Here is a 13,386-nt window from a genome sequence, read left to right on the forward strand (position 1 = left end):
GATCAAACCTGTGTCCCCTGCACTGGAAGGCGGATTCTTACCCACTGCGCCACCTAGGAAGTCCTATATGTGTCTTTTTGAGTTGTAGTTTTGTCTGGAGTTGCTGGATCATATGGTAATGCTATTTTTAGTTTTCTGAGGCACCTCCATACTGTTTTCCACAGTGGCTGCACCAATTTACATTTCCTCCAACAGTGTAGGCGGGTTCCCTTTTTTCCTTATGATGAGAACTCTTAGGATTTACTCTGTTAACAACTCTCCTGTATAACATATAGCAGTGTTAATTATATTAGTCATGTTGTACATTATATTCTTAATAACTATCTGATAACAGGAAGTTTGTACCTTTTGACCACATTCATCCAATTCCTCCTTCCCGTAATCCCCACTTCTGATAACCACAAATCTGATCTCTTCTATGAGTTTATTTATTTGTTTTTGAAGTATAATTGACCTACAGCGCTGTGTTAGTACTGGTACACAACATAGTGATTCAGTATTTCTGTACATTTCAAAATGATCACCATGCTCACTTGCATTCTTAATCACTATGTTGTATTACTTCTCTGTTCCCTGATTTTTTTCTACCCGACATTAATTATGGGCATCCTCTTATATCAGTATATAACTTTTAACCATGTTAGTGTGCATTTTGATTCCCCTTTTTTCCAGTTATAATCCTGGCTAGAATGAACATTTATACACACACACACATATACATATATGTGTGTATATAGATATATATGTTTTTAATATTTGTTAGAACTTTTCCATAGGATAAATTCTTGGAAATAGAATTGTTAAGACTAAGTGAGGCACTTTGGAATTTTTGCTTACTCTTACCAAATTGTTTTGCCAAAACCTACCAGCTTGCTTGTTTTTAATCTCACTCAAATTACTGTTTCTCCCCCAGCTTTTGGATTACCTTTTTAATTGAGTGAGTGGTGTCTGCCAGTTTGGCCTATCCATACAAGTTTATATGCTTCATATTTTAGTAGAAAACAACATAAAACTTGTAGTGAGAACATTTTGCTTTCTTTATTTACCTGTTCTTTTCTGTGAATCTCCTCTTTTCTGCTGTCTTCTAAAATGTTTGCCTTCCAGTTTAATTCTTAATTTCCTTTGTTCTTCATTCTAATTGTTCTGCCTCAGATTATTATCTTGCTGCTTCCTTACCAGACAACATCCTTAATATTAGTCTGTCCTATTTTGTGACCATTTTTCATCCATATCTTATTTCTGTCTACCTTGATCTTACTTGTCTCATCTTCTTAGTGCCTCCTCGTATGTATTTTTTGGTTTACTTCTGGTCTTTGTCATTCGTATCCTTCTGAGTCCTTTGACATCCTTGAGTTATCCTTGGTGCTCCAGGCTCCCCTGTCTACCTCCAGTGTTTCTTTAATTTCTGTATAGTACCTGTACCCAGCTTTCCTTTTTTCAGACTTCTTGCAGGAATTAGAGTGTATTATTTCAAGTCCTGGGTACTAAGGATTCCTTAAAAAACAAAAAAAACCAAAAATCCTGAGTAGAAAACTGCGAAGTCTCGAGGCTAATGGAGGCTACCTAATTCCAGTATTCCTCACAGATCCCCCACAAAACATAAAAGGTATGAGGAGTGCAAAGAAAAGCACATATAACCTTTAGCATTCTAGGAGACAAAGAATACCGTCACCTTTAAACTTTCTAAGTCGAGAAGCAAAGCAGATTCTAGCAGAGTTCCTGTTTTCCACTGCTTTAAACCTGTGGGTGCTCAGAGTCAGGGACAGGAGGCTTAAGAGATTCTATGAAAAAAGAATATATGAGTAGAAGACTTAGATGAAGCATAGAAAAAAATCACTCTCAGAGAAATTCAAATACTAAGTTTCTAAATATTGAATATAGGTCTGGATCTTGGTGGTTTGCAGTACTGGTTATGGGGAAGGGGCTTGAAAGTAAGTGGTATCAGAAGTAACAGTCTTAGAGAATCATCACTTGTAGGGGAAAGGATCAGCCAAATCTAGAGACTTGATTTAGAAGCAAAAGAAGGAAATGAGAGGAAAATTGTGCTGAAATAAAAGGTAAGCATGACATACCAACCCCCCCTTCTCTCCTACCACCACCACCACCTGTTAAAGAAATTACATTTTATTAAACTAACAGTGGAGGGTGTGCTTGATTTAGGAACCCTATCCACAATGAATAGGAATGTTAAAAAAAAAGCAGGCCACTTCCATATAAACCAGAAGTAAAAAACAGAAAACATGAATCCAAATATTTATGCTGATAAAAATTCTACCCCCAAAACCAATATGAACTGTAAGAAAATAGTTATATAGCACTCAAAACTGAATTAAATAGCCTCAACTAAGCATTTGAAGATGTGGGGAAAAAAGCACCATGAATCAAGAAATCAAACCAAGAATCAAAATGGACAAGCAGGAAGAAATGACAGTTGCTTGAAGTCAAAAGAGATAGGAAGAAAGAACATCATATCAAAAATTAAGTATAAAGTTCCCCAAGGGAAAATAAATTCAGATGAAAATTTAAAAAGGGGCTTTGAAGGAAAAAGCAAGGGGAAAATGAGATAAAGAAGTATAAAGAGACTTCCCTGCTGGTGCAGTGGTTAAGAATCTGCCTGCCAATGCAGGGGACATGGGTTCAATCCCTGGCCCAGAAAGATCCCACATGCCACAGAGCAACTAAGCCCGTGCACCATAACTACTGAGCCTGTGCTCTAGAGCCCATGAGCCACAGCTACTTGAGCCCACATGCCAAAACTATTGAAGCCCACACGCCTAGAGCCCATGCTCCACAACAAGAGAAGCCACCACAATGAGAAGCCTGCACACTACAATGAAGAGTAGCCCCCACTTGTCATAACTAAAGAAAAGCCCGTGCGCAGCAACGAAGGCTCAATGCAACCAGTAAATAAATTAGTTACTTTAAAAAAAAAAAGTATAAACTGTCAGAGAATGGTTGAATTGGAAAACAGGCAAGGAAGGCCACATATTACATATAAGTAGACTCTCTGAAGAAAAAAATCTGAACAGTGAAACAGAACTGGTATTTAAAACCATAACCCAAGAAAACTTTCCAGAAGTAATATTATTGAATCAGTACATTCAAAGAGCCCTCCAGGTACCTGGAAAATTGAATGAACAAGATGCATCTTAGTACAACTATAAGACCTTAAAGATAGGGAAAAATCAGTGCCTGGAGTCAAAAGATGAAATAATTTACAAGGGGAAGAGGAATAGACTGACACCAGACCTCTCAAAGTCATCATTTGAAGCAAGATGCCAAAAGAACATCATTTTCAAGAAACTTGATGAAAGAAAGGATGAACAGCTTTTTTATGCCAATCTAAGCTATTAAGTATGTGGGCTAGAAAAAATAAGTTTTGAAGTGGAAGAACTCAGAATAGTATACATATATGCTCTTCCTGAGGACTCTGAGAGTATGAGCTTCATCCACCAAGATGTAATGAAGGAGACATTGGCAAAAGATAGATGGTGAATATTTAGTATATTAAGTTGTAGAGCTAAGACTAAAACAATGGTGGAAACACACATATAAGGATGGTGTATAGACATTATGTCTCCTGACAAAGGAGTATGATTGCAACTAAAAGAAAATGGGAGGAGAGAGAAAGCAGAAAGTAGAATAAATTAATTGTGTCATCAGTAATAGAAGTAAGTCAAAGAATACTATTTAAAATGGACAGACTAGGTAGTTAAAAAAAAAACAAACTTAAAAACAAAGGTTACGAGCACTACAAGAAAGTACAAATACAGATATAACTACTTAAAAAAAAAGCCTTTGTTAAAACCAAAAGAAGTATTTCTAAAACACATCAGATAGATAAGTAAAATTATAACAGCATGACAGAATTGAGTCCAAATATATTAGTCACATCAAGAAATGTAGGTGGGTTAACACAGCTAATAAGAGAAAAATATTTTCAAATTGGCTCATAAAGCAAAACCAGCTCTATGCTGTGTACTAGAGATATATCTAGAACAGTGATTTTTAAAGTTTTAAAATAAAGGGAGGGAGAGAGATTTAGCAGTCTAATGGAAACAATAAGAAAGCAAGGGTTGCAGTTCTGATAGCTGAGAAAATAGAATATTTAAGGACATAAAAGACCTGAACAATATAATCAAATAATCTGCAGATAATATTAAATGCTATACTCTGATAATAGAGGATATACCTTTTCAAGCACATATGGAGCATTCACAAAAATTAGTCATATGTTAGGGCACAAAGGAAAATTCAGGAGGCCCCATGAAGTAGAAATGGAATAACCAACATCTTTTGATCACAGTGAAATAAAACTAGAAATTAAACATAAAACTAAGTATCATAAAGGTACCTTCCAACTAGAAATTCTAAAAACTTTATTAAGTGAGCCTTGAGTCAAACACAAATTACAGGTGTTCTGAAGATGAATGAAACTGAAAACACTATATATCAGTATCTGTGGGATACATTTACAGCAGTGATCAGAGGAAAATTAGTCCTACACACCTATATCAGTTCAAATGAGAGAATGAAAATAAATTGATTCCAAGCTCAAAATAAATAATAAAAAAGAACAAAATAAAACAAAAGGAAGGGGCTTCCTAGGTGGTGCAGTGGTTAAGAATCAGCTTGCCAATGCAGGGGACATGGGTTCAATCCCTGCCATAGGAATATACCACATGCCATAGAGCAACTAAGCCTGTGCACCACAACTGTTGAGCTTGCACTCCAGAGCCCGTGAGCCACAACTATGGAGCTCATGTGCCGCAACTATTGAAACCCACATGCCTAGAGCCTGTGCTCCGCAACAAGAGAAGCTACGGCAGTGGGGAGCCCGCACAGCACAATGAAGAGTAGCCCCCACTTGCTGCAACTAGAGAAAGCCCACACGCAGCAACGAAGACCCAGCGCAGCCAATAAATAAATTAATTAATTTAAAAAAAAAAAACAGAAAAAGGGAAGCAAAAGCAAGAAAATAATAATAATAAAGATAAAAGAATTGCATGTGACAGGTAACTGAAAAATAGATTAACAAATCAAAGGATGAATTCAGAAAAGTTAACAAGATAGATATATCACTAACCTTTTGTCTTTTAATCAAGATAAAAAAGAAACAAATATATAAAACAAGATATGACAAGGGAGAAGTAATTATTAATATAGAGGAAATTTTTAAAATAATTTGAGACTATATTTCTCTAACAAAAAGAATTAGAAAACTTAGATGAAATGGACATAATTATTTTGGAAAATATAGTTTATTTAAATTGATCCCAGTAAAGGTAAAAAATACTTTGACCAGTTTCCATAGAAGGAAAAAGAAAACTATCAAGGTCCTCCCATTGGTGGAAGAAATTAATAGAAATTGCTCCTGAGGAAGCATAGACATTGGATTAAAAAACAAAATTTTAAAATCAACTGGAGGAGAAATACAGCTGCAAAAATAATAGCAGGAGATATCAATACTTCACTTTCAATAAAGGATAGAACATATAGACAGAAAAATCAATAAGAAAATACAGGACTTGACCAACGCTGTAAACTGTCTAGACCTAACAGACATATATAGAACACTCCACCCAGCAATAGCAGAGTATACATTCTTAGCACATGAAACACTTTCCAGTAGAACCACATTAGGCCACAGAATAAGTCTCAATAAATTTTAAAAGATGGAAATTATATAAAGTATCTTCTGCAATCACAATAGAATAAAGCTAGAAATCAGTAACAGATGGAAAACTGGAAATATGTGGAAATTAAACAACACACTCTTAAACAACCAGTGAGTCAAAGAAGAAATCACAAGGGAAATTAAAAAATACTTGGAGACAATTGAAGGCTAAAACAGCATACCAGAACTGATGGGATGCAGCAAAAGCAGTACTCAAAGGGAAATTTCTAGCAGTAAGTGCCTACATTAAAAAAGAAATGTTGATGAGGATGTGGAGAAATTAGAACCTTTGTATATTGCTGATGGGAACGTAAAATGGTGCAGCTGCTATGGAAAACAGTATGGCAGTTCTTCAAAGAATTAAGAGTAGAATTACCGTATGATCCAGCAAGTCTTAGGTATATATCTGAAAGAATCAAGAGCAGTGACATGAACAGATATTTGTACATCCATATTCATAGCAGCGTTATACACAGCAGTCAAAAGGTGGAAGCAGCCTAAGTGTCCATCAGCAGATGAGTGGATAAGCAAAATGTGTTATATACATACAGTGGAATATTATTCAGCCTTAAATAGGAAAGAAATTCTGACACATGCTACAGTGTGAATGAATCTTGAAGACATCATACTAGGTGAGATAAATCAGTCACCAAAGGACAAATACTGTATGATTCCACTTATAAGAATTACCCAGAGTAGTCAAATTCATAGAGTCAGAAAGTAGAATGGTGGTTGCCAGGGAGAGGGGAATGGGGAATCTAGCAGAAGAAAGAGAATAGTAGAGATTAAAGCAGAGGTAGACAAAATAGAGAGTAGAAAAATAATAGAGAAACAAAACCAAAAGTTGCTTCCTTGAAAAAATCTGCAAAACTGACAAATCTTTAGCTAAACTGGCAAAGAAAAAAGAATGAAGACTCAAATCACTAAAATCAAAAATGAAAGTGAATACATTGCACCAATCTTACTAAGATAAAAAGGATTATAATATACTAGCAAATTAGATAACTAGATAAAATGGACTAATTCCTAGAAACAATGGAGAATTGTGCAGCTATGAAAAAGAAACTGTGAATAAGTAAGAAGTTATATGAAATTAAAACCAAAGTGAGATACCACTTTACACCCATTAGTATGGCTATAATTAAAAAACAAACAAAAACCCTGAAAATAACAAAGGATATCTTGGTAAGTAAAAAAAAAAAAAACCAAATTACTAAATAGTATATTATAGTATACTACCTTTTATGTAAGAAAGAAGGGGAAATAGGAAAAGATACCTATCTTTGCTTTTATATATATATATATATAAAATATTTAAAATACTATATAAAATTAATTATATATTATATTTAATATTTTATAAAGTATAGAAATATATTTTTAAATCATAAAAGTAATATGTCATATAAAATAAATATTAATAGATACTTATTGATATTTCATGTTCCTTTGTCTTCGGATTCACTATTTCCTTCTTCATTGTTTAATTTGCTGTTAACTATCATTCAATAAAATTTTCATTTCAAATATTATGTTTTTTATCTCTAGAAATTCAGCTTTTAATATCTTCCATTTCTTTGCTTAGTATTTTTATGTTTTCCTTCACATCTGTGATCACATGAAGCATATTTATAAAAGCTGTTTTAATATTCTCATCTGCAATTGGGTTTGATTGTTTTGAGACTTGTGTTTAAGCTCTTTGGGGCCAGATCTTAAATGGCTTTTAGTCTAAGGCTAATTTAATTCCTTTCCTGAAGCGTGGTCTCTACTAATGCCCCATTTATTCCTCTATGTCTCTCTGCCCTGACTGGTGGGAGCTCAAACAATTGTAGATCCTGCATGAGCTCTGGGAATTGTTTGGCTAGTAGCTCCCCAATAATCATTCTTTTCCTTGAAGTTCTTGATGCCTAGTGTCGTGGGTTTCTTCACCCTATACATGCACAGGTTGGTATTCAGCCAAATACTCAAGCAGGCTCCTGTGCAGATTTCTGTAGCTCTTACTTCGTACAGTTCCTTCCTCTTGGGTGCTCTGTGTCAGAAACCTTAACATCAGCTTCTCAAACTTGGGTTTGTTTCAGCTTAACTCAGCAAGATTTATGGGCTCTGTTTAGTTACCACTCCCTGAACTCCAGTTCACAAATTGCATCCAGGCTGAAATCCTGCATAAATGTTAGGGCTGGTGTCATTTGTTTCCCTTCTCTTAAGGATTGCAGTCCTGTGGTGCCTGTTGTCCAATATTTTGTCCAGTTTTTCTTTGTGGGGTATTCCAGATCCTGATAACTTTTCTCATAGTCTGAAGTAGAGATTTTTAAGGGTGTTTAAAATTGACATTGCCAGTCAGCAGCACAGAAATAATATGTGCCTCTGGATATAATGCCCTTGGAAGGACACAGTATCACTATGTATCACTATGTGGTCTTCAGCCTGAGCTGAAACTTATGAGGAAATAGCAAACCCAATATGAGGAACATTCCATTAAAAACTGGGGTAGAGGGGGGTGCTGCATTCTTCACAGATGTCAGTGTCTTGAAAGAGAAAGCTGAAGAATTACTCCACATTAAAGAAAACTAAAGAGAAATGAAAAGTAAATGCATTATGTTATCCTGGACTGAATCTTATGCTTTGGGGAAAAAAAATGCTATAAAGAAACATTGGGTCAATTGACAAAATTGGATTAAAGAAAATATATTAGGGCTTCCATGGTGGCACAGCAGTTAAGAATACTCCTGCTAATGCAGGGGACATGGGTTCAAGCCCTGGTGTGGGAAGATCCCACATGCTGTGGAGCAACAAATATAAGCCTGTGCACCACAACTACAGAGCCCATGCTCCACAACTACCGAAGCCCTTGTGCCTAGAGCCCATACTCTGCAGTAAGAGAAGCCACCGCAATGAGAAGCCTGCAAACCACAACGAAGAGTAGCCCTTGCTCTCTGCAACTATAGAAAGCCTCACGCAGCAGCAAAGACCCAACACAGCCAATAAATAAAAAATACAATAAATGAATAAATTAATTAAAAAATTCAACTGCCCTTTAAAAAAATAAATAAAACACATGGTAAGAAAGAAAGAAAAAGAAAGAAAAAAGAAAGAAAGAAAGAGGAAGGAAGGAAGGAAGGAAGGAAGGAAAAGAAAATATTAGATAAGAGTATTATGTTAGTGTTAAATTTTATAATGCTCGTAAGTATACTTTGGTTATATAAGAGAATGTTCTTGTTCTTATGAAATATGTACCCTGAAGTATTTAGAGGTAAATGGGGATGATCTATGAAACTTACTCTCAGATGGTTCAGGAAAAATAGAAGTGTTAAATGATAAAGCACATGATACAGAAGGGTTAACAATTGGTGAATCTGGGTAAAGAGTATTATTCTGTGCAACTTTTCTGAAAATTTGAGAATATTTCCAAATTAAAGTTTTTTTTTAAATATATACTTTGGAATAATGTTTGGTAGTACCCATTAAGCATACATATATTCTGGGTAAGTCCCCAATACTTTTTAACATTCATTTGAAAACATATAATTTTCCTTGAGATGAAACTAAGTTGTAATAATGTTATGCTGCAGTGGTTCTCTTAAGCGTGGTCTCCAGACCAGCAGCATCAGCCTCAACTAGGATCTTGTTAGATGTGCACATTTTTGCACCTTCCCTGTCCAGACCTGCAGAATCAGAAACTCTGGAGTTGGGGCTCAGCAGTATGTATTTTAACAAGCTCTCCAGATGATTCTGATGCATGCTATAGTGGAGAACCCCTGCTCAAAGTGAACGTACTTCAGAAACTGTCTTCAAAAGTACTATTTCTTTCATTTTCAGCTTCTCCAATTTGGGAAATACCTGCTATATGAATGCTATTTTACAGTCTCTGTTTTCACTCCAATCATTTGCAAATGACTTGCTCAAGCAAGGTATCCCATGGAAGAAAATTCCACTCAATGCACTTATCAGGTAATTATTATGTACTTACTGAGTAACTTTTTACCTTACTGATTATAGAATAATGGAATTTTAGAAATTTAAAATTTTATGTGCCATTGTTAGCAGTCCTTAAAATATCATACCATGTAGTGTTTTTTAAAATCTGCTAAACTTGTCTCTTTTGTTTTACCAGACGCTTTGCACACTTGCTTGTTAAAAAAGATATCTGTAATTCAGAGACCAAAAAAGATTTACTCAAGAAGGTTAAAAATGCCATTTCAGCTACAGCAGAGAGATTCTCTGGTTACATGCAGAATGTGAGTACTCATTGTTTTTAAACTTCTTAGAGATAGGGAAGATTGAAATGATCTTTGTGTGTTACCCAATTTTATTTTAAAATGAGCTTTGTGTACGTGTGTTCGTCACAGGTTGGAAAACCTGAGGACTTAACGGTAAGTTTCAATATGACTCTTCTGTGTATTTTATCATATTTTAATGATATAGAAGTGGCTTACCAGTGTAGGACCTTGGACTATTTTAGCTACAAAGGCTATTTTAGAAAAATCACTCTTAAAAAAACCAATGGAGTGATTCATTTATTAATCATGCTAATCTAACTTATAGTTAGAAATATAAACTATGTCATTTTTTGTTTTGTTTTCACAAAATATGTACCCCAAAATCATTAGAGTAAATGTGGCCTTTTTCCACACGTTATTGACTTCCAAGTGCTTTAGTTGTATAGATCACAATGTTAATAAGCTATTGTTGTGACAAGAAATGTTGTGATCTGATTAAGGACATTATGCCTTCTTAGGATGCTCATGAGTTTTTAAGTCAGTGCTTAGACCAGCTGAAAGAAGATATGGAAAAATTAAATAAAACTTGGAAGACTGAGCCTGTTCCTGGAGAAGAAAATTCACCAGATGTTTCAGCTTCTAGAGTGTACACTTGCCCTGTTATTACTAATTTGGAGTTTGAAGTTCAGCACTCCATCATCTGTAAAGCGTGAGTAGTCTCTAAAAAAACTCTTTTCCCTTTTAATTCTTTATGGCAAGTGACTAAAACTCTTTTAGAAGGTTTTAATTCTTATCTCATCTTCATTCCTGTGTCATGCGGAAACATGTATAAATATCTTTGTTTAGTGTCTTTATCATCTATAAGAATGGTGAGGTGAGAACTAAAGTGAACTTAAATAGTTTGTCAGATGCTTTAGTGCTGACTGAATGGTTAATTTTGCTCTACCTTTTGTGTGTGTGTGCGCGCGCGTGTGTGTTTTGTGTGTGTGTTTTTTCCTTTTAATCGCTCTGTGGAAAATCAAGCTCTTTAAGAATACTTCTTCTTTTCTTTTTCCCTGAAAAGACTCCCTCCTATAAGTTGCTTATTTTGTTGAATCAAATTGTTTTTATAAAAAATATTTTTCCTTTTTTTTTTTTTACAAAATACATTAAAATGTGAATTATTTTTTATTTTTGCAATGCTTTTTAACCGTGTTTAATTATTGAGACTTACTTCGACATTTAATTAATTTCCATGCTCATGATCAGGACTTCTAAACCAAGTACTTCATATTAAAAGGTTTTATTTTGATTAATCTTCCAGCTATCGTTAGTACATGTCTGAATACATTGTTTCAGAGAGTCCACTTATATATGGACTCTTAAGTCCACATAAAAATAAAAATTATTTCTGTGGCTTTCACACATGACTTAATACAGAATTATTAAGTCATGCATAGCCTTCCCCCTCAACATACTACATGTACTATTCCATCATATTCTGTTGCTCTGACACTTAAGAGAAATCTGATTTTGTTGGTAATCTTTTTCTTCCTGAAAATCTATGATATTCTTAATTTTTGAAATTCAGTTTCACTAATTTACATCTACGTATTGATACTTTTTTTGTTAATTTTGTCTTTAACATGATGGGCTTTTTCGTTTTCATTTGAAGATTTGGGATTTTTTTTCAGTTCAAGAAACTGTTCCCTAAACACTGCTTCACTTCCATTTGTTCTGGAATTTTCTTTAGAAGTACTCAGCAGCCATATGTTGGCTCTTCGTTCTCTGTCTTTCATATTTATTTATTTTTCTTAGGCTGCTCAAAATGATGTTGTTCACTGAGGTTTCTTCCAGCTATAATACTCTAGTATTTTTTACTAGAATTTGGAACATTCACATGGACACTACAAAGACAGTAGTTTTGCATCATCAGTCTGTGATATTTTTTATCTTCATGATTTCTTCAGTCTTTTTTTTCCCCCTAGAGGATACACTATTTTTTAAAGAAAAAGTCTGAATCTTATAAATACAGTTCATCTTGTGAAAGCTAGAGAGCCCATCAGCAGTTAATAGTATGATAGATAGCCATCTTTCCCTTTCTTCTAATGTGCTTTCCAAACAAAATTTGTTCAAGTCAGAGAGAGAAGCAGTTTGTCGCTGTTATTATTTCATTTACCTGTGGAGTGTCAATCAAGTTTCTTTTGATAGGAAAATTTCTGTTGCCTGTGGTAGAAATGGCCACAGGCAGCACAGGAAGAAAGAAGGCCATATCAAAGCCATAGCTGCCTCACTGGGCCAGTAGCATCAATCAGCCATTCCAGTTATGCAGCATCCAAATATTGGGTGTGCAGTTGAGGTGTGTGTACCAGTGTGTGAAGTGACATGGCTCATAGTGTATGGCATGAGGCTGAACGCCAGGCATCCAGACTGAACAGTGGCCCAAGAGTTGGCAAGTCCTAGAGGTAACAGAGTTCTCTGGAGCTGCAGCAGCAGTACAACTACCTCCTCAAAGGCCTTGCCTTAGTTGCTTTATTAATAATTTTCTTTGAGACAATTCTTTAAACAAAATAGTTTCTGGCTGAGGGAAGATCCTATACACCTTATCCCCGAATTGTAATTTTCCATGTTTAGCCTCTGTCCCATCTGGCTGTAAGTTAGTTTGACCTGTTTGCCAAATGTACTTAATTTTTTAAACTATTATAGATTGACTGGTTTTCACTTATTATAAACCATTTCAATATATTAATAATATATTCTTGAATATGAAGAATTTGTATGAATTCTCCATTTAAAGAACTTAAAATATCTAAAACTAAGTGCTTAATAATCCCCCATAAAACCTCCTGCAGTCTTCCCTTGTCTCAGTAATGACAGTTCCATACTTAGAGTTTATCAGTACAACAATGTGGTGGTGTATTTCTTAACTCTCTTGCGCCCCTATATTCTGTATGTCAGCAAATCCTTTGAACTTTTCCTTCAAAATACAGCGAGAACCTGACCTCTTTTTACCACCTCCACTGCCACCACTCTGGTCCAGACCTCTATCATCTCTTGCCTGCATTGTTGCAATACCTTCTAAATGATCACTGTGTTTCTGCCCTTGTCTCTCTATAGTCTATTTTAAACACATTAGCCAAAGTGATCCACTTAAAATGGACATTAGTTCATGTCGGTCCTCTGCTCATAACCCTTAAAATAAAAGCTGAAAGTCTTGCTGTGATCTACAAAACCACATATGATTTGCCTTTCAGCAACCCCTCTCTCCCAGTTAACTCTCTGACTTTATCTACTGTCATTCTTTCCCCTTGCTCATTCTGAATTCTGTTCCAACCAAACTAGCTTTCTTGCTTTTTTTCAAAAATACTAGGATCCTGGTACCTCAGGGCCTTTTCACTTACTATTTCTCTTTCCTCATATGATCACATAGCCAGTGCCCTCCCTTCTCCATGTCTTTATGTAAAAACCATTTGCTCACTGAGGCATTTTCTTGCCACGGTATCTAAAATTCCA

The 13,386-nt window shown here is 35.1% G+C and overlaps 1 protein-coding gene across 7 annotated transcripts in view; it reads left to right on the plus strand.

Moving 5' to 3' along the window:
- The window catches only part of USP37 (ubiquitin specific peptidase 37), an 86,016-nt gene that overhangs the window by 39,157 nt on the left and 33,473 nt on the right, over nucleotides 1–13,386 (plus strand). For all 7 annotated transcript variants that reach the window (XR_009055038.1, XM_057744490.1, XM_057744489.1 and 4 more), the window contains 3 exons: nucleotides 9,494–9,625; nucleotides 9,789–9,912; nucleotides 10,413–10,603. Coding sequence is in view for 6 of the 7 variants with exons in the window: in XM_057744490.1 (XP_057600473.1) it covers nucleotides 9,494–9,625; nucleotides 9,789–9,912; nucleotides 10,413–10,603 (447 nt within the window). In the remaining variant the exon portion in view is untranslated. The remainder of the gene's footprint in view (nucleotides 1–9,493; nucleotides 9,626–9,788; nucleotides 9,913–10,412; nucleotides 10,604–13,386) is intronic.

This window comes from Hippopotamus amphibius, chromosome 8 (assembly GCF_030028045.1).
Source record: "Hippopotamus amphibius kiboko isolate mHipAmp2 chromosome 8, mHipAmp2.hap2, whole genome shotgun sequence".
NCBI lineage: Eukaryota > Metazoa > Chordata > Mammalia > Artiodactyla > Hippopotamidae > Hippopotamus > Hippopotamus amphibius.